This window comes from Athene cunicularia, assembly GCF_003259725.1.
Source record: "Athene cunicularia isolate RWA chromosome 4 unlocalized genomic scaffold, athCun1 chr4_part2, whole genome shotgun sequence".
NCBI classification, from domain to species: domain Eukaryota; kingdom Metazoa; phylum Chordata; class Aves; order Strigiformes; family Strigidae; genus Athene; species Athene cunicularia.
In genome coordinates, this window is record NW_020799099.1 from 32,442,053 (window position 1) to 32,462,850 (window position 20,798).

At 38.6% G+C, this 20,798-nt stretch overlaps 1 protein-coding gene across 12 annotated transcripts in view; it reads left to right on the top strand.

Annotated features, from left to right (window-relative positions):
* The window catches only part of MAPK10 (mitogen-activated protein kinase 10), a 181,066-nt gene that overhangs the window by 107,799 nt on the left and 52,469 nt on the right, over positions 1-20,798 (top strand). For 9 of the 12 annotated variants that reach the window (XM_026848083.1, XM_026848084.1, XM_026848087.1 and 6 more), the window contains 5 exons: positions 10,404-10,533; positions 12,811-12,869; positions 14,456-14,594; positions 15,818-15,983; positions 19,147-19,218. In XM_026848083.1, coding sequence (XP_026703884.1) covers positions 10,404-10,533; positions 12,811-12,869; positions 14,456-14,594; positions 15,818-15,983; positions 19,147-19,218 — 566 coding nt within the window. Of the gene's footprint in view, positions 1-7,132; positions 7,212-10,403; positions 10,534-12,810; positions 12,870-14,455; positions 14,595-15,817; positions 15,984-19,146; positions 19,219-20,798 lie in introns of those variants that run through there. The other 3 variants (XM_026848080.1, XM_026848081.1, XM_026848091.1) reach the window with 2 other exon arrangements.

The window sequence follows — 20,798 nt, forward strand, 5'->3', positions numbered from 1 at the left end:
GAGTTGGTGGTAGAGAGTGAGGCAGTTAGGAAGGGAAGCAGAAAGGAGGAGGACTCAAGGCAGGAGTAAAAGGAAGTGGCAAACAGGACACTGAGGGGGTGGCTCTTGGGGTTTTTTTTTTTGCTTTTACTCTTTTCTGTGTGAATGGTGTTACACTTTTCCATCCAAAATTGGTTCGTGCTTATTTACAAACTGGAAGTAAATTTTGTAGTTTCTGGGGTCACTAATTCAACACGAGTCACAGAAGGGGGGTAGAGTTTCTAATTCAAACAAAAATCTTGTTTTAAAATTTTGTCAGAGGATCTATACGTTGAAATTTCTGATGTAACAAGGCAACTTGAAAACCTGAGTAATTTTAAATTTTGTTCCCGTTGAACAAAGGCATTTTAGCTTATTATTCAGAAGGTAAAACACTTTGTATCCTTACAAACCATCGCTGTTACCTGCTAGCATCTTACCTGTGTCAGAGATGTCCCTCGGCATGAGAGACTGTAGATACAGAATTACCCCGATTGCATGAAAGAGCTGAATGAGTTAGAGCAACCTGGGTTGGTTTTGTTAGTGTCAGGGTAGGGGCAGTCTGTGGGCTAGCCCTTTGGCTGGGAGGGTAAAGGTGACATGTGTGGCAGCATTGGCTTTCTTCCCTCCCGGAACAGCACCAAGAGATATTGCAGTATCTCCAGTCTTACGTTTCTGTCTGCTTAGAATAGCCTTGCAGAGATGCAGAGATTAGTTTTGGGAAACTAGAATTTGAGTAGCCTTTTTGGATTAACCTTTTTACACTGACTGTTTTTCCCTTCCCATGATCAAGCTAAATTGCAGATGATGACTTGCTAACAATACATTTTCAGTGCTTGGTTGAATTTTGATTTTTAATCAGTTGAGAAATGAGCAAGAAAGGCTGTGAAATAATGTTTCTTTTTCTCCAAACTGACAGCTTTTGTTCTATTTGTCAGGCAAGCCAGCAAGTCTTTTAAATTATGACTGTGAGATGGCTATGGAAGATAGTAGCTGTGTTCTGTTTCAGTTTGTAGATCCAGAAATAACGGATTCATCATGTGATTGACAGTTTGGATGTGCTAGGTACTCAACTTCTGCCAGGTGCACAGGCTCTGCCTCAGTGTCCGTCTTTTCCCTAGTAAATTGCTGTTAAATGAGGAAACTGGACTTTTTCTGGCTTTGCTTCTTAACACAACTTGAAAGCTGTCCAAAGTTTATATATCCTCCTGACAGTTCAGAGCACTGAATGTGAGATCTCTTTGCCAGATTCAGTGTCTTATTCTCCGAATGCTGGGCAAACATTTACTCAATATGATTTAACTACAAATCACGCTTGGACTTCCTTTGCCCATGTATTTTCTGCCACGGAATATTGATAGGCACACCCAGCTCTGATCCATTTTTCAGATTTTTTGCCTTGCTCTGGCTTTGGCAAATCCTTGAGCATACAAAGAGTGAGTAGTGTGACACACTTTGGAAACCACGAGATTGTTATCTCTTACATGTCACACACATTTTGGCCTAGAGCCCTTTTAAAGCAGAATGAAACAGCTTGGCTTCTTTCACTGACCAGGTTGAATCTCCTAGGCTGGCAGTTAACAAAAATTATTATCAGCTAGCAGACTATGTAGTGAGTTAGTGACAAGAGAAATACAGAACCAGAAACTACTGGTTTTACAGTTCTGTTCAGAAAAGGATTCTACAGCTGAGTCACTGTCAGAGCCAAGTATAAAGAATTAGCAGAGTATATACAGATGAGAAGTATGTAAACATACTTTATATTCATCATCCTCGTGAATATTTTAGTCCTCAGGCAAACTTAAGTGGCACCCATTATGAGAGGCATGCCAGGCGATGTGTGAACAGTCTAGCTGTTTCCACAGTGCCTTTCCTACCATAGCCCTGCACCGTCTTTGTGAGTGAGGATGGCTGTAGGAAAAGAGTTTATCTTGCATCAATGTACAGAACTGATCAGTGAATTCCAAAATGGTTCTTGTTAGGACATCACTAGCTCATGTAATTAGAAAGATAACTAAATTCAAGGTTCGAGCTGCCAGTGAGAGAGTCACAGAGGCATTTTTGTGCAACTTGAGCCAAAGAAGATAACTTTGTGCATCGGAGTTGTCAGCTCAGTAGAGAGATTTTGGTCTGTAAAAGGTGTGGAGATTCTGTATACACAGGCTTGTGGTTTGTAGTGGTGATGGAGCTGGGGAGGATAGTCACCTTTAAGAACTAATAGAGGTTTTGATAGAAGAACACTTTATTAACGTGAACAAATTTGATACTTTCATGTGTATAATTGTTTTAAAAGAAGATATTAGCAGAGCAGGTTCAGCCTGGTAATGGAAGAATTTGTCAGCAAGTAACACAGAGGGTAAATTTTACTTCAGACCTTCCTTTTTCTTAATAGATTTCAGCCTGTGATTCCTCCTTTTCCCAGCAGTTTGCCAAGTGTGTAGCTTGTTTTGCCACATAGTGAATTATTTGGTTCTTTTACAGTTTTACCCAGTAGTATAATTGGAAATATTATAATATAGCACCTTTGGACCCACCAGTGACAGATGTTTAGTGAACTTTTATGGTAAATAAATTTACTAAAAACAAGCTTTCCAGCCTTTTTTTTTTCTGTGCAAGTTCTTTTACCTTGTCTTGTGTATGATGGCTCGATCAGCTTCCTTCAGACCACCCATCTGAAGGTTTGGTGGATAAGAGCTGTCTTAGTATGACTGAATTGCAAAATAGATTTCACGGCAAAGTTTTCAAATCTCTTTGCCCTTAGAAATACCAATTCATTGTGCTTCCCGATTTATCTTTGTCAGAAAGGGCTGTTTGGCTCTGACATTTCAGGTAATGAGTATGGTACTTTAAACAGTATAAGTAATATGGATCAAAAATTGGACTGCAAATGTCATTGATATGAAAATGATACTATTCTTATCCTTTATGGGTGACAGTAAAGGCACTGGATGAGTTGCGGGCTTAGACTTTGTGTTTGCTTTTTTAAGAATAAACTTGACTGCAGTTGGATCTCTGAAGAGGTTCTTTAAGATCATTAATATTAAGGCATACACTAGCACATGATCTGACCGGGGAAAGATTCCTGCTGAAGTAGCTTCTTCTAGCTGTGGCAAAGATTCATCTGTTTGACTTCCATTTCAGTAAGCACAGTTACGACCAATCATATGAACAGTTCTTATTTCATTTTTTTATCATTCCCATATATTTTCAGACAGAAATGTGTGTAGAGCTCTTTAAATCACCTTTTCTTGTTTAATATATGGATAACCAGAGAGCTTTGGTCTGATTTCTGAAAAATCATATTTCCAATTAACCAGGGCCTTTAGAGACCTGTATTTTGGAAGGTGGGAAATGGAATAAGTATGTTGCAGTGAAGTGAAGAAACCTGTATTAAAATGCTATAGGAATAATTTCAGTGACACTAAAATGAAATGATACAGGAGACGTGAAAATTCTTTAGACAAAATGAGCCACATATCGCTTCCCTGTTCTAAAATATTTAATATCTGTATGTGAAATCCATAATATGAATTGGACAATAAACTTCATTTTCAGAGACCTTTATTTCAGTATCAGCACTGTAAGTCTTACAAGCAAAGTTTAAGAGAAAGCATTTTCTAGTGCTGTGTACTAAATGAGGCTTATTGTGCAAGCAGAGAGCAAGACGTATTTTCTGGTTTTAACTGGATTTTGCCTGCCATAAAGTATGTGCACACTGAATGGTGGGTCTGATTCTCTAAGAGTTTTCCCTGATTAAACACTGACATGTAAAATAGAGCCAGACATTTTGAACTTGTGTCTTAGAATCATCCAAATATAATGGTATATCTTTGAAGTGCTGCGGGATTCACTATATCATCTTGACAGCAATGTTGAACTCTCAGTCAAGGGCTGGGATGATAATCCCAAACAATTCAAACACATCTGTCCTCTTTCACATTACTTCGTTCCGACACACGGTAAGAGATCACATGTTGAATATTTGGCAGTGCGTTACCTTGCTTTGCCTGCAGCGTTCCCAAATGATCAGAGGAGACCTGCTCCTGTTTCAAATGCACTGAGGTGACAGCTTAGTTGCACCTTTCTTTTTGTCTTTGCTACTTAGGTTTCATTTCATGGTGGCATGTGAAGGGGATCCAAAGACATGAGCTGGCCCACCTTGCTAGCAAGGTATTTGCTGCGGCAGGATGCCTGTGTTTGACGACTCTGCTGCACTTCAGCACGTGCAGTCTTTGCTGACCCATGCAGTGCAGGAAGGAAATGTTTTGAGCTCAATCAATAATCTCTGCTGTGATGAGGAAGTTCACAGGAGGTCTTGGAGGCTGATTTATTTATTCTGTGAAACACCCATGGCGATAGTAAAAAAGCAAATGATGACTTGTGTTGCAGCTGGGGAGGCAGCTTGATTGTAAGATGCGAGCTGATGGAAACTCAAAACAAATAGCTGGAACCATGCGTGGTGACAGGAAACGTGCAGCAGTCATCCATTGTGAAACTGTATTGGTCTTCTTAAGCATCAGCTCTGAATACTGTCTCAGAGGCCACAGAATTTCTCTGCATTTTGAAGAGAAATAGACCTGATCCAAAGTGTAGAGTAGCCATTCCTGACAACAGGTCTACAACTCTTCGTTAGGGTCATACTGGTTATTTTCTGAGTTTTCAGCCCACAGGCTTGGTTCCAAACATAATACTAAGGACATTTAAAGGCTCTTGTTCATTACAGTGGCCTTTGACTTGTACTGTCTAGGTGAAGCTGTTTCTGCATATCGCTGCACCTATGGAATTCTTTTCTTTTAGCCTGTTTTAATGGAAAACATTCCCTATTTTAAAAGACATTTTCTGGAGAAGGTTTTCACTCTAAAAATAATGTGGGTTTTTTTTTCAGTTTCAAAGTAATTATTGAAGGGAGGAATATGCACTGTTTGTAAATAGAAATGTATCAATGCCTGCCTTTAGAAACTCAGAAGTTATGTAACAAAAGGAGATAAAAAAAGGTCTAACTTCATTCTAAAATTTGGACTCATAAGTGAGGTCAACATAAAAAGCAAACAAAAAAAAAAACCTACAGAAAAAATGCTACCAAAATACATTTTAAAATTTGTTTAAAGCAAAGTAACTTTTTTACTCCTTTTTGTTAGAATGCTTGCCTGAAATGGGGCCTTAGGTAGAGAGAAGAAAAAACAAAATATTTTATGGTTAAAGTTTCATAAACCACTTTCACAGAAACTTTGGTTGATGCAGGAAAAAGAGATATAGCTCTTGTTGTTCCTAAAAATGACTTCTTCAGAAAATGCAGTAGTGATAGCTGTCTGAAACCAAGGGCAGGGAGTTTGAAGTCAGAGAAATTACTGTAAAAAGGATTTATATATAGAACCATCTATGCTTTTCTTTTCATGTACATGTGTATATGCATTTAGATGTGTATCTGTGTGCATATATAGAATGTGTTCCACTCCATACATCAGTGGTGATTGTTGAGGATGACCTATCATTAGCACTCTTATTAAACGTGGTTTTCAAGGTTACCAATCCTCTCCACTGAATGAGATCTCAGCCCTAAATAACCAGGGTATTTCAAATACACAGATCAGTGATTTGTTTGATAAGATCAGTTTCAGCTTTCTTCCCTCTTACTGTGCTGGGATGAAGGAAATAAGGCAAAATGCTAATGTCAGTGGCAAAACTACCTTACTTAGAAGGATCGAGTAATAAAGATACTAATAGCAGTGATTCATAATAAACAGAGATGTAGCTGGAGTCTTTCTGGAGGAAGGCAGAGATGGCTGAAGTTCGTCACTTTAGAAAGTAGCTTTTCAGAAAGGTTTGAATACTATATTTGTCACAATATATGTATGTAGTGATGGGTAAGACAGAGGAATGTTTAGTGTCCCTTGGATTTCTACAACATTCAGTGAAGAGATTTTCTTAATATAGAAAGCTGTTTGGCAAGATTGCCAAGAGTCTCCATTTCACAGCCTGCCCTGGGAGGCTAGAGGCTGGGAGCTTCCCTTCCTGGTTTGGGCTTCTGTTCCATCACCTGAGAGCTAATAATAATACTTTTATGAAGCCATGGCTTGAGAAAGGGTAAGCATCTTGAAATGGATGTGTGTGCCCCATCCGAAGACTCTTGAAACTATAGACTATCAGAAATTTGCCATTTGTTATCCTAGGAACCTGGCTTTAAAAGTTGATTTTAAAATTATGTGTTTTCTGTGGTTTTGGCAATCTATTCTGGGGTAGACTGTAACGGAATTGATAAATGTTAAGTTTCATTGTTGATTAAAAGAGTTATTCCTGTATGGGAAGAATAATTGTAAGTCTTTATTTGGTGTCTATTGAAATAGAAACTTGTTCATGAAATTAGAATGCTTTTCTTTGCTTTTTGAAATAGGTATAAAAATTAATGCCTGGTCCTTCAAGTGCATGATAACAGAGCATTGCTCATTGATCATTACAGTCTGAACTCACACACAATATTGGTGGTAAATGATGATCTCGGTTTGTGTAAATCTGACGAGAATGAGTTTCATTTATTTCCCTTTTTTTTTTTTTTTTTTTTTCCCCTGCTGAAGTCAGCAAAGAGTCTTGTTAAATAGCTGTAACTACATATATCTCTTGGTAGTCATGAATTTATACTCACATCTGGCTAAAATTTTTTATCTCTGCTAAATAGGTTTGTTTCAAATTATTTACAATTTACAAGGGCATTTTTAACACTATTTACCTTGCCAAATTATCCGTAAACCAAATTTATAGAAAAGAGTTGCTGCATTTTCTGTCTGTACAGCTGCCAGAGATATGGTAGTAAACTTGGAGGATTTTTTCGGAGCTTATGTTGCAGTAAACAATCATTTTGAGACCAGGGGTGAATTAAAGTCTTCGTTATAAAAATAGGGCAATTATATACATTTGAAAAACAAAAAAAAATCATAGTTGAAAAAATCATAGTTGAGCAAGAGATGTTATGATAGAGTTTCCAAAGAAGCATAGGCTTTTAGGTGCACGTCCAATCTCTAATTGGAGATTGACTTTCACACTCAGCCTTTTCATAGCAGTTCGTAGACACTCATTACTCTCTCTCTCTTATTCCTGCTCCCTTGAGTCGCCTGTTTATACAGCCACTCTTCTGCCAGTGATTGAAGTTTGTCTTAAGAAGGCTGATATATCATCAGTACTAACCTTGGTGTTCCAAGGTAAGGATTTTGTGCAAGCAAGCACCAGAGAGAGGACCTACATGTGGTATCTGTAATTTCATTGTAGTGAAATGCATAGTTGGCTGTCTGTAAACAAAAGCTTCTCTCTGGTGAATAGATAAAAACAGCAGTGCTATTAATTTAATCCGTGCAATGAATTTACATATTGACTTCTTGAAGTAGTTGGACACCTTCCATTTGATAGAAGACAATGATAAAACTGCGGTCAAGATCATTGTACCTCAAAGTAAATATCCCTGTAAAAAGGATTGCTTTAGTTGTTTTATTTCCTCCATGGTATGTAAAGGATTGGGAATGGATCATAAAAACCAAAGGTTTAAGAAGCGTTTGGTTTTCTGGTTTTAAATTGATGATTTTTTATCTCTTCAGAATTCAGAAAAGAAAACAAAGATCAGAAACTGGAGAAAAAAATTTGCTGAGACAAACTTTCAGTGTTACTGTTTTCTAACCCCTAGTCAGTGACTATATGATGTAATTGATGAGATTAAAATATGAGAAAAGATTATTAAAATTATTCAAAGTGCTCTTACATAGCTCTGAGGAGTCTCATGTAGGCTTTTCTTCTTAAAAGAAGTTGGACGATTAAATAATATGGATTAGCTGAGAGATTTGTCTGCTGAAATATGTTTGTAATGTATGTTCATGAACAATAGAGACAAAATATTTAACTGTTGAGAGATCATGGTTTTTAAATCCTTTGGCTCTGCATTTTATTTGTTCGATACTTTCTTAATGGAATTAAAGGGGTATTTTAGGTGTGGTCTTTATGAGGCCCTGTTGTGGCTGAACTAAATGAGAATGAAGGACACAATTGTGAGAGTTGCTACAGGAGATCTGCATTCTGCTACATACTTATTAGGCTGTAAATCACACATCTTGTTCCTCCTAACATAAGGTTTAATTGAGTGAAATTCTCGGCCCAGAATGAAGTCAAGTCAGATTGGATCTTTGATAGCCTTATCACCTAAGCTGCTTCATGTATGCTTTAACTAGTGACTGCAATATCTTTGTGCATGTGCCTAGCATGGTATTAGCTGGGTCATAAAAGTTATTTGTCTTATTAATGAGTACGAGAAGAAAGAATTGTTACCAAGTAACAGAATGGATGATGTTGGAAAGAACCTCATCCAACTCACCTGTTCAAAGCAGAATCAATTAGACCAGGACCACTGGAAGAGTCTAGCTCCATCTTTTTTACCCCTCCCAGCAGATACTTAAGAACAGTGATAAGTTCCCCTTGAGGCTTCTTTTCTCCAGGATAACCAACCCTAGCTCACTCAGCCTCCCTCTCCTTGTAAGACAGACGTTGCAGTCCTTAATCACCTTCATTGGCTTATCAGTGGAACTGCTCTAGTACATCCCTATCTATTTTGTACTGGGGAGCCTGGAGCTGGACCCAGCACTCCGGATGTGGCCTTAGTAGCACTAAGCAGAGCGGAAAGATCACTTCCCTAGACCCCGCTAGCAATGCAGCCCCAGATGTCGTTGTCCTTCTTAGCCGTGAGGGCACATTGCTGGCTCATGTTCAGCTTGTTGTCCACCAGGACCCATAGGTCCTTTTCTGCAAAGCTTCTTTCAAGACTGTTGGCCCCCAAGCATGTAATGGTGCCTGGGGTTATTCCTCCCCAGGCATTTCACAGTGTTGATAAATGGGGTAGATTGAGTATTTATTTTTACTTTTTTTTTTTTTTTTTAATTAACGTTTTGATCTGAAATAGTTTCCCTATGAAAATGTTAAAATGGAACTCCCTAACACTTTCAGAATACCTGCAAGGGCTGCCATGTGAATTTTTTTTTTCCCTCTGAACATATTCTTGGGTAAAATTGCACCATCCTGCCACAAATTTCAACAGTGGACTAAAGCATATTTTGCAAAACACCTCATCACCTTTAGCAAACAATTGTTCTGATTTTTGGGATGTATTTGGTGAGTTATTTATGCAGGAGTATTGTAATTGAAATATTTCTTGCTTTTCTCCACCTGTGCAGTTTCTAAGACATAGCCACACTTTTTTACTTACTTTGAACACCTGTACGCTTTTGTTGGCTTTGTGACTAAGCTTCTGATGTTCGCATGTTTTCTGCTCTGTACTTGATCAGTAAGACTCTGTAACTGAATGTCAGCCAATGTCTACAATAAGCAGGAATTAATAAGAAGAAGTGTCACAGGATTTTGAATATTAACTCTGATGCTTAAAAAGGTCATTATTTTTAGAACAACTGGTGGTTTTGTTGATTTATCTTTAGTAAACTACATTGTTGCTCTTCAAGGAGTAGCAGAAAACTTGTGTCATATCTTTCCTCATTCTTGGTAAACAGGAAAATCAGGAAGAGGGTCTGAGGACTGTCCGTTTGGGAACATTTCTAAAAATTAGTGTGGTTTGTGAAATGTGGAAGTCAAAATGTATATAGTTAGATTTGAACCACCAAAATAAGTGGTTCAAATTCATTGGAGGTGAAGTTTATCAAAATAACTGAAGGTTGTACAAAACATTTTAAAATTTAAGGAGAATTTCAAGAGTCCAGTTTTAAAACCCACTTTGCAAACCAGAGCCTGCATTTCTTCATGTTTTCAAAATTTTTAACTAGCATGTGTAACAAATTTTTTCAGTATCAGAAGGAAATGGTAAATAAATTTTGTGAAATGGTTCTGTTTGTAGGTATGTTATTGGAATTGGATTATATGGCCTCAAAGAATGATTAAATAACTTGATTCCATTAGAAATATCATAAGGAAAATTCATTCTAGATAAAAGTGGGCAATTATTCATTGAGCCGGTTGGAGAAGGTGTCCTTAATCATGACAGAAAAAGCAGAAGCCTCTCCACTGTATACAACGCACAGAGAGTTGCTTTATGAAAAAACTTTTTGTCTCATCCAGTCTTCATTGTATTTTTATTTGAAGTTACTTAATTTAGTTTTTTCCACCCCTTGAAAATAAATGTTAATTTCCTATGGAACTGTAGTTCGGAAGTAGTGGTCCATGCTGTCTTCTGCTGATGTGGTGGTACATGTTTCCTTTTGATGTCTTCTTTTTTCTCACTAGAAATTCTCTAGAAATTGTGGGAAAAGTGGAAAAAAAGGCAATAGTAGACGAGGCTCAGGAATTTACCATGAGAAATGCAGGATATCCTTTAAGATACATAACCTCTGTGTTTGTAATTACTGCAGTGCTGCATATGATGCCGTCCTTGACAGAAATGTGGCCATTAAGAAGCTCAGCAGACCATTTCAGAACCAAACTCATGCCAAGCGAGCTTACAGGGAGTTGGTCCTCATGAAGTGTGTGAATCATAAAAATGTAAGTTTTCAACAGGTAACGGGAGAAGTGTTATGGATATTGGTTTGTTAGAAATAAAATTGTTTTGTTGTGCGGCTTTTTAAAACAGAGGAAATTAGGAGTAAATTTTGCTCAGGGGCTACAATCTTTCTGGTATTATATTCCCACATGAGAGAGTGAGGATCTTCCATGTGTGTACTTAAAGGCTATGCCAAATAGGGGTGATGCTAGTAGGGTTACGACTGTAGAAGGGGTAAGAGCAGAACACGCTCTTGTCAACTCCTTATCCAGAAATGCACAAGTGGTTGTTGGAATCCTGGCTCCATCCTCTTGTCACTGAGATTTGTTCCTCAGAAGCAGTGTCTCTTGGAATACCCATGCACAAGCGTCACTTCTTGTTCTGCACTTCATCTGAAACCTAGTCATATAAATGAATTATATAGGTTGTACAAGATGAGGGGTCGTCATGGTGAAGGTTGTTGCAAAACTGCCGAAGAAAATTAAGAACCAAAAGCACTTTTCCATTCTCATGTATCTGTGTGTAAGCTAATGTTGTGGAGCCATGGGCTCTGAAGCCTCAACACATTGTGCCATTCCTTCTAATCACAGTGTTCTTGTTGAAATAATCAACATAACCGGTTCTAGACTTTCCTTCTTCTTACACCTATTGTTCAACATTTCCTGCTTCTTACACCTACCGTATAACATTTAGGATCCATAATGAATGAAAATATCCCTACACTGCATCAAAAGAGCTATTCTACAGCTGTATGTTGTGACCATGTATCTAGTAGTTAGAACTCTCTGCCTGACACTGCATGAGCTTGCTTTTTTTGTAGTGAGATATCTAGGGTTGCCCCATTGCCTTGTCAAGGGATAATTAAATCTCAAGGATTTAAACTTCCTACAATTCCTTGATTTCTGCTGTGGTGGTGCCATACCCATGTGCCCCTTCCTTTTCATTAGGAGTTAATTTTTCAGTTTGCTACATGTTTACTCTTGCCTCAGATACTGCAATGACTCTTTATTGTAAAACATAAATGAGCTTGAAGATTGTGATGTAAGGTGACATTTGACACTTGTTCTCAGTCATAAATTCACATGGAATGAAAAAGGACTGACCTTAAATTAGCAATGAGCAGGACTTGTCCTGCTGCCCCACTTCTAGGCATTGACTTATCCTTACATTTCTGCTGTGTGGATCAGGACTGTGCCTGTCTCTTCCCTGTTGACTCAGATGGAAACTACCCTCAGTCAGAGCAATGCACAGGGCTTTGAAAATGCAGCGATGAGTGAGTAGTAGGGACAATGATGCATTCTCATTTCATGTTTTTAACGGACTGAAAAGAGCGGAGGGCAGACAGAAGGAACGATATTAATTTTAAACACAGAATTTTTTAAATTCTGCATAAGAGCTGGTAAGAGCATCACAGTGCTTGGGTCAGAGTTTTAATCTGTCTGTACAGAGAAGTGGAAAGGAAGGAAAGGACTGTAAAGGCACCTGTGTGGAGGCACCAATCAGTCAGAATATGTGGAGTGGACAGAAAGAATATTGAACCATTCCTGTTAGAAAAGCCTAGAGAGTTGATGGAGGTGGGGAGGGAGACGTTCAGATGTTGTCTTCATGGTGATATCACGCTGATGTATCTTCTCCTTGTGTTGTCCACATGGATGGAAATCACAGTAAGTTCGAGTCCCTGAGGTCATGTTTTCCCTCCATGCTCTTTAGGAGTTGCAGTATGCAAGATGTCTTTGCCCAGAACGTATCTACCATTTTAAACTGCTTCTACTAAAAAGTGGTGCCTCTCATGACGGAATTGTGTCAGAGTGTGTGTGTATGTGCCCTCAAAGGAATTGAGGCCATGTCAGAGAGAAGGAAGGTCCTTAATAATAAGATGGTACTTGATTATTTGTCCCTTCAGATGATCGTTCTTCATTATTATGATAAATTTCTGGCTGTAGCACAAGGATTCTGCTATGCTAGATTGAGCCTGAAGATGGTCTTTAAACATATAACTTCAAAATTCAGAACAGTCTCACCCTCAGTATTTTCTTTTGTCATTGATCAACACTATCCTTCCTTCAGAAACCATTTCAAGTGCATCTAGAAGAAATCTTAGAGATCTGTGGTATTTTATTTTGAATGTTGTCGACTTTTTACTGATCATAAAGTGAGAAGTGTTAGTATAAATTGAGCAACGAAAAAACAGAGTTTATCCTTTAACACACACTCGAAACATGTTCAACTGCTTACATTTATCACTTATTTTCATCCTTTTCTCTTACTTTTATTTTCAGATTATCAGTTTATTAAATGTCTTCACACCGCAGAAATCTCTGGAGGAGTTCCAGGATGTGTAAGTAACACAGACAGTGATTAAAGTAAAGCTTTAGAGATGGCGGGGGGAGGGGGCATTGTAGTGTACCTTGAACACAGTAACTCAGCAAAATACAAAGGTTATAAGCCTCTCTAAAAAAAGATCATATGTAGTCTACAACGTGGGTAGGCAGGTATTCTGCATTCCCATATTGAGAGCGCTTGTGACACTTAGAAGGTGTCAAATACCAGGTTTCCTAAGTGCTGTAATAGTGTGCGCGTTCTGCTGGTGTCTCGTCTTCGGAGGGTTAGTGTGTTTGCATTTGCCTTCACATGCAGAGGAAGGGGTTTGAGTAGTTAAAAGGGCCTCCTTTTGTGTTACTAGTCTGCTTGTCAAATGATGGTTGTTATGTGACTCCCTGATGTGTCTGAGGTTTTGAATTGCAGTGCTTCATTCAGAAATAATTTCCCGTAAGACTTCTGTGAAACATTTCCTCATTTCATATTTGTTTTGATACAACCTTTAACTGAGTAGAATTACTTGTCTGGGGAACAAGTGCTAGGTGTAGAGGACAACTAGCATCTCCGCTGAACACTGCTGTGTTGCACAAGCACTATTGTGTGTAGCATGAACCCTCACTGACTGAAATTTTAAATCCTCAGTGTTTTATATACTTGTACTCTTTTTATATTTCAGTCTTTCCCATATTCCGTATATGTTGGAATTTCCATATGTATGGAAATGTCTTCCCATTCGGTACTCTAATATCAGTAATGATAACAGATAGCAATGGCTGAAGTCAGTCAACTACTGTTCTGGTTGTGGGATTTCTGCAGAATATTGTCACTGCAGACTTGTGCAGAGCAGAGGAGGTAACTAGTGCTGGAGAGAAGACAAGGCACGCAGCTCACATTGAAATGGACAGCTAAGTGTTTTCCCCAGAGACTGAGAGTGCTTTAAAGTAATGTTACAATTATCAATCAGCTGTGCTTGTGAGATATCTCATAAGAAATGAGCCCGTGAGTTTAACATATTAACTTACTGCTAAAGGGGACTGGCTTAACATCCTGCTGAGGTTGTCAGTGAAGCTTGCTTATCAGAAGCACAAGATCAAATAGTTGTAATGAGAATTGTGTGAAGTCATACAATCTTAGGAGCATTTTTGAAGACATTTGGCATGGGGATGCATATTTTAGCTTCTCAGACATCTCTACTGCTCTCCAATTCCTACATGTAGCTGTTCCCCAGAATGGTCAAAGGTCAAACAGTCATGTCATTCGGTGCTTGTGGCTCTTCTGCTTTCTGCACATTTCAGTGTCATGCTTCCTGTTTGCCCATGTAGGGTACAGTCTCTGTCATGGGGAATGCACCAAGAAAAGGCCAGCAATCCACCTGTTTTGCTGGAATGCTTAAAGAATAGTGTTTCTGCAATGAGATGGTGCCGTGAGAAACAGACACCACAATGGCACCATTGTGAGTGCACCCAGTCTTCAGCTGCATTACTCCCAGTCAGCAGAAATAAAGTGAATTTTGAAGCAAGAAGAGACATTGTTTCTTCTTTGAAATGATGCCATGGTTCCTCTTCAACACAGACAATAACCCTATGACTTTGCTTTTTCATTCAGTTACCTGGTAATGGAGTTAATGGATGCCAATCTGTGCCAGGTCATTCAGATGGAGCTAGACCATGAGCGAATGTCTTATCTACTGTACCAAATGCTCTGTGGTATCAAGCATCTTCACTCTGCAGGAATTATTCACAGGGTAAGGGGCCTTTGGTTTAAAACTTAAGGCAGCATATGACATCAGCATGAAGACTTTAGAAGCCACTTGAGTTTCTTGTATACTGTGGATCAAAGCCCTATCTCGCAGTAAAATGGCTATAAACTTACAAGTCATAGTCAATCCCCTTAGCAGAGTAGCTTCATGCTTGTGTTAGGAATGAGATTATTTGTGAACTAATCAGACACAAAGGTTATGTGATTATTAAAAATAAATAAATAACAAACAGGTAATAAGCACTGGAAATCATCAGAGTGATTATGATCTCTGAAACATGTAGATAGATGTTATTTCTCCTGAAAATGCAGCTGGCTACATCTACCACGCATGACATTGAAACACTGTGAATCGAGGTTGAAGAGTGGTCCAGAATCCACTGAGGTCAGGGCGTATGGAACTGGAATTTGCCATCATTTACATGTGCTAAATCAAATTAAAAGACGGCTAAATCTCTATTAGACATCCTCCCATTTTGCTTTTCCATGTCAGAGCGCTGTGTCTGGTAAGGATGCGGTACCTGGCTGTGAATGCCAAAGGTAGCACTGTGTGATTGTTGACAACAGGAGGAGTCATTCGTGTGACTGTGAGCAGGAGGCAATTCTGAATGGATTGAAAATATCCTGAATTAACATCTTTATTGAACTGTGCTTTTACTAATTTGGGATTTCCAGCTGGGGGAAAAAAAAAAAAAAAAAGTTTCCCTTCTGTTATGAAAGGAAGAAAAGAAGGGCTGATAAAATAAAAGTCGATGTTGCTTTACAATATACAAAGGTCTTATTTCTTGGCATGTTGTATGTTTAGCAAAGTATGATAGATTTGGCTTCCAGATAGTCATCCAGCAGAGGATGAGTTGAATTATTATAAATGAAGCATTAAGATACCTCGACACGTACGGTTGGAATGTCCCTATTAGGCTCACAGCATTAAAAAATATATAGACTCAAAATGGTACTCTAATACTAATCTTAGTTTCTTGAACTGCTAAATGCAATTTTTGGCACCAATAGGCTTGTGCTATCCAGGTAAAGCCCCACAGTATGCCAAGCTACCACATCTTCCAGATGAGTTTGTTAGAGAATAGTAGCAAGGTTTTGCTGTGTATTTACAAGTATTTCTGATAGTAACTGTAGGTGTCAGAAGAGTCCATATCACAGCTGTGCCTGGCTTTATGAAAAACAGTCATGTATTTTCACTATCTTTTGCAGGATTTAAAACCAAGTAATATTGTGGTAAAATCTGACTGCACGTTGAAGATTTTGGATTTTGGACTGGCCAGGACTGCAGGCACTAGCTTCATGATGACTCCATATGTGGTGACACGTTACTACAGAGCACCAGAGGTCATCTTGGGAATGGGCTACAAGGAGAACGGTAGGGCTGCAATTTCATGGCAAGTACAGTGTGACCTGAAGTGTAAGGTCTGCCTCTACAACTGTAAGGGGCACCAGAAGGAGAAGAGGAAAAGCATAACAGGAAATGACATCTTAAATTTAAAAGGCAGGTCGTTTAGAGCGGTTTATCACTTGGGTACTGCAGCTACAGAATATATTTGGGATGCAGTACTGGTGAATTTATTGGTGTAGGATTGCCAAGTAATGAGAAATTTGGTCTTAGTTACGGTTGAACTGATCAAATACAATTAGCTCTTTCTGACCAGAATGTCTTTGTCTCCTGTGGCTGTGGAAGAGTGTGGGAACCACTGGAATTGCTGAATGTGTTCTAAATGTGAGTCTGGGCCTCTGAATTGTTTGAGGGAAGAAGAAGAGGTACAAGCTGAAATAGATAATCTTAGTCCTTCCAGAATTTCTCCAAATCCAGAGCTAGATCTGAATTTCAGGAATGGTTTCTGTCTTTATGATGTTTACCTGAAGTCCCAGGTTTTGCTGACAGGTTTCATGTGGCCAAGATCTAGGTATAAATTTTGCAACTTGAGTCTTTTTTTAATGGAAGGTCGAGTTGGAGAGAAGAGGAAAAAGCTGAAGCTAAAAAAACATGCATCTTATATGAGTGTAATCTCCCTAGATGTAAATAGGATTTTTGCTCTGAACAGTCTGTGAGGGATTGGATACCTGTTGGTCCTTGGAAAGATTGTGAAAAGCAGGTGGGGGGTGCTCACTATAGAGAAGCAGGTAAGGAAGAATTCACATTTTTTGGGGGATGAAGGGAAAACTTTATAAGTGATTCTCATTTTGTAACAAAACTGGGGACTGCATCTGAGTGCCAGGTAGACCAGGCAGAAAAGGAGGGAATACAACATATAGTGGAGAAAAATCTGCTGTGACTCAGATTCTGCTGTCAAAAGCTACCACTTGTCTGTTTGACATGAAAGTTTGACAACTTTCCGATGACAAATACAGCAAACATCAAAATCAGGAATTTATTAAAAACTCTCCTGCTCAATTTACTTTGAAGAGATTAGCTAACCTGTAGGAGAACTTATACTAACAGCCAACTGCATCCTGTAAAGGGCAGTGAAACTGATTTTGGGAGCCAATTCCATGTCTTAAGCATGAATAAAGGCATGTTCACACAATCTCTTCCAAAATTAACAAGTTTCTGCATGAATTATTTGAATTTACAGTACATTTTTTAATATGAAAGTCTAAAAAGCAAAACATTAAGCAAAATCTAAGCATGCAGAATAGTTTCTGGAAAATGAGTAAACTCCTTGAAGTAATTTATCATTTATATTTTTGATAGGTGCCTTTAGAAATCTGAACTACACTCAGCACATTTTAGATAGTTCCTTAGTCAATACTCAGAGTTCCTTCTATTGAGAAATGAATTATTTTGAGTTTATTTTTTTTTTCTCTCCAGACATTTAGTAGATGATTACTATTGTTGTTATTGTCCCTGAAAGGACAGAGAAAGCACTTGCTTTTCACATGATTAGAATCGCACCAAGAAAAAGTTAGACACACTTTTGTGATGAAGTACACGGCTGGGAAGGTACTAAGACTGTTTGCCACATCCAAAAGTCCTGATCAAATGCCCATTGAAGTTAACATGGAGACTTCCTTTGACTTCCCTGGGCAATGAATCTGGCTCAAGATGAATGCTCTCATCTTACTTGTACAAAGCGAAAATCAAATAAACAGAGAAAGAAAACAAAATATTCGAAAATGAAGGTCAGCTGTCTGAGGAGCTGGTCTGCTTGGAGGCTCTAATCCAGCTCCCAAGGAAGTCAACAGAAAGGCTTGTTCTTCGCTTCCCTGCTCTGGCCTATGCCATTACTGAAGCTCCCCTAGTATTTTTTTCCTCTTACTCTGTACACTGCCTGTATAAGGACTGTTCACTGCTTTCATTTTCTTTCTGCACTTGGTTGGCTAAAGATGCATAATTATCACCAGTTTGCTGCACTTCTGTGGAAGGACCCAAAACTGTCACTATGAAGAAAACTCTGCCACTGCCTCAGGCATGCTTTTGCTGTCCCATGCCCCTGACACCTGTACCCTCCTTTTCCCAAATGGAACATTTCACCTTTATTTTGTTTTTACCAAGAAATGAGTTGTTTGTTTCTCTAGTTTGTTTTGGATTGTTTTTGAAGGATAAAAAGGGGGAAGAAAAAGAGGAGAAACCAGTTGTGTAGGTCAAACATGACCACAAAATGAGGATTCAAAACTGAGGAACGTGTAGTCTTTTAAAGCATTTGAAAGCAGGTTTTTTTCCCCTTTACATGGAATATGGGTCTTTTCTTTCTGTGCATGCTGTGTCACTACCTGTCTAGCCTTTTTGCTTGTAAGACTTAAAGAGAAAAAAAAAACCCACAACCCCACCCCAGTCAAGCAGCTAACATAACTATGCATATTGCATCTAAAAGGTGAAGGCAGGATCAGAAAGATGAGAAATCCTCTTAGTCTTGTTGGTACTTGTCCTGCAGAGTGTTTGTTTTAGCATTTATTTTGAGTACCTATACAGTAAAAATCAGAGTCCACACAGGTCAAACTCTCCAGTTCTTTCCAGTCTGTACACAGGTACGGACAGATACGTAGAGATAGGTGCCTCGAGATCAGACAGATCCTGAAGCAGGAGTTTTAAATAACCCTTAAGGGTGGTATTTATCCATAGAGCCTTTACTCGTGTGAGCAGTTCCATTTGGAACCTCTTGTATACTGCTGCAGCGATTCAGTCCTGCAGGCCTGGCTGCAGGTGGGATTTACTCCAGATGATCGTTGTCTGGGTTTGGGATTTTTTTTTTCTTTTTTCTTTTTTCTTTTTTTTTTTTAAATTGTTTTCACCATAAACTCAGTGTATACCATGGGTCTCTGCACTTGATCTTTACTTCCTAGCTGTGGGCCTTTTCCTAAAAATGTTGATTTTCCACCATTGTAACTAACTACTGTTGAGCTCACTGACACAGCTTTTACTTATTTAACTTTTAGTGAGACATGAAAAAAAAAACCCAACAAAACCACAAAACAAACTGAACTGTTCTGATCAACCTGCTCTTTTTCCCCTCCTTTAGGAGTGAAATGTCGTAGTTAACTTTGCTTTTTTTTCCTCCTTCTTCACTTCCCTGTCTCTGCTGTTCTAGTGGATATATGGTCTGTGGGATGCATTATGGGAGAAATGGTTCGCCACAAAATCCTCTTTCCAGGAAGGGACTGTATCCTTGTGCCATTTGCTGCAGCTTCACCTATTATTTGTTCCTCTCCTCCACCCCATACCTTTTACCATATAATGACTATACCAGGACTGTAAAGATAAAAGCAAAAAGTCGAATCCCAGAGGTATGAGTAAATGAAAACAGCACACTACTAATATGAACAAAATTTAAATGAAAAACAGATGCACAGAATTATTATTAGTCAAATAAGCTACTTTATTTTAAAACCTCTAATAATTCAATTTTATGTAGTCTTTATGTCATACTACTAAGCAATATAGAAAACAGGCATCATGATTGCAAATTGGAGAGCTTTACTTATTCTTCAAAGGAAAACTTAGAAAAAAAAAAGTCCTAACTTGGCCCATCTGGTTCCTGTAAATCTGTTTTTTTACTTTTACATTTTGGAAATAGTGACTTCATAACATTTGTGGTGACATCATAATCTTTTGCTTGCTAATGCATCATGGATTCGGATTCATCTCAATGCTGTATGGGCTCAGACTTGAGTCAATACAACATCTTTTTTCTTTAAAACAAAATGAAGAATTTGACTCACCCAGTTTAAGGCAACCATTTATCTTCTGTGGTTTCCAAATTGGCCTGCAATCAGATTCTCTTGATTTTAAAATGGACTTTCCTTTACTTGCATGAGGTCTGTGTCATTAATTAAACTGTATTTCCCTCTCATCTTGTTCTTCTTGTCTTGGGTGATATTATTTTTACCACTTCCAAGGTGGTGAAAGCAATATTAGAAAATGAAAACAAAAGAGGAGGTGTCTACTCAGCCTTTGGTTTATCACAGGTTAAACCAGGCAACCTGCCCGCAATGGCTGGGAAGTGTAAGTAGTGTGTATTTTACCCATCCAAATAAAATGCAGCAACATAGCATGTTTTCCACTCTCAGAAACAAAAAGGCGTATTATTTTCAGCAGGTTGGCAGAAAGACACCATAAAAATCTGGCATCAGCAGACACTGGCAGTTGGTGTGGAGAAAACCCAGCTTTTACAGACATGTAGTCATGGAAGTAATAATTTTTTTGCTGACTCTTGAGTGATTCCTGTAGTGTTTATCAGAGTCAGGTCCTGACTGTCCTATTTTCACAGCTCTGTCAACTCTCTGAAAACAGAGCTCTTTCTGGTAGCCAGGTGAAGATGCAGTTATATTTTACTAACACATAGATGGGGAAACTGTAGGTACCTCTTGTTTGCTGAGGAGGAAACAGCAACATTGTACTGGTTTCCAGTCTTACAGGAATATGGACTGGAAACTGGTCGGATGGAAAACACGACAAGGAAGTAAGAACGGTGGGATGTTGTTATTAGTGGATAGCTTTGAGATTTCACTCCATAGGCGCTGAGATTTTTCCTGCAACAGGTGGAGTAGGCTACACACCCACCTTTTGCTGTAATCTGAATAGCCAGAGCAGCTTCCAACATTCATGAGACCTGTAATTCAGTATGATCCTCATGCCGTGTTTCAGTGGTAACAACACCTCAGAAACACCATCATAACTCTTCCTCCAAATATTGTGCTCTTCTCCTTTTTCTTTTTTCTTTTAATGTACAAGAAACATTTA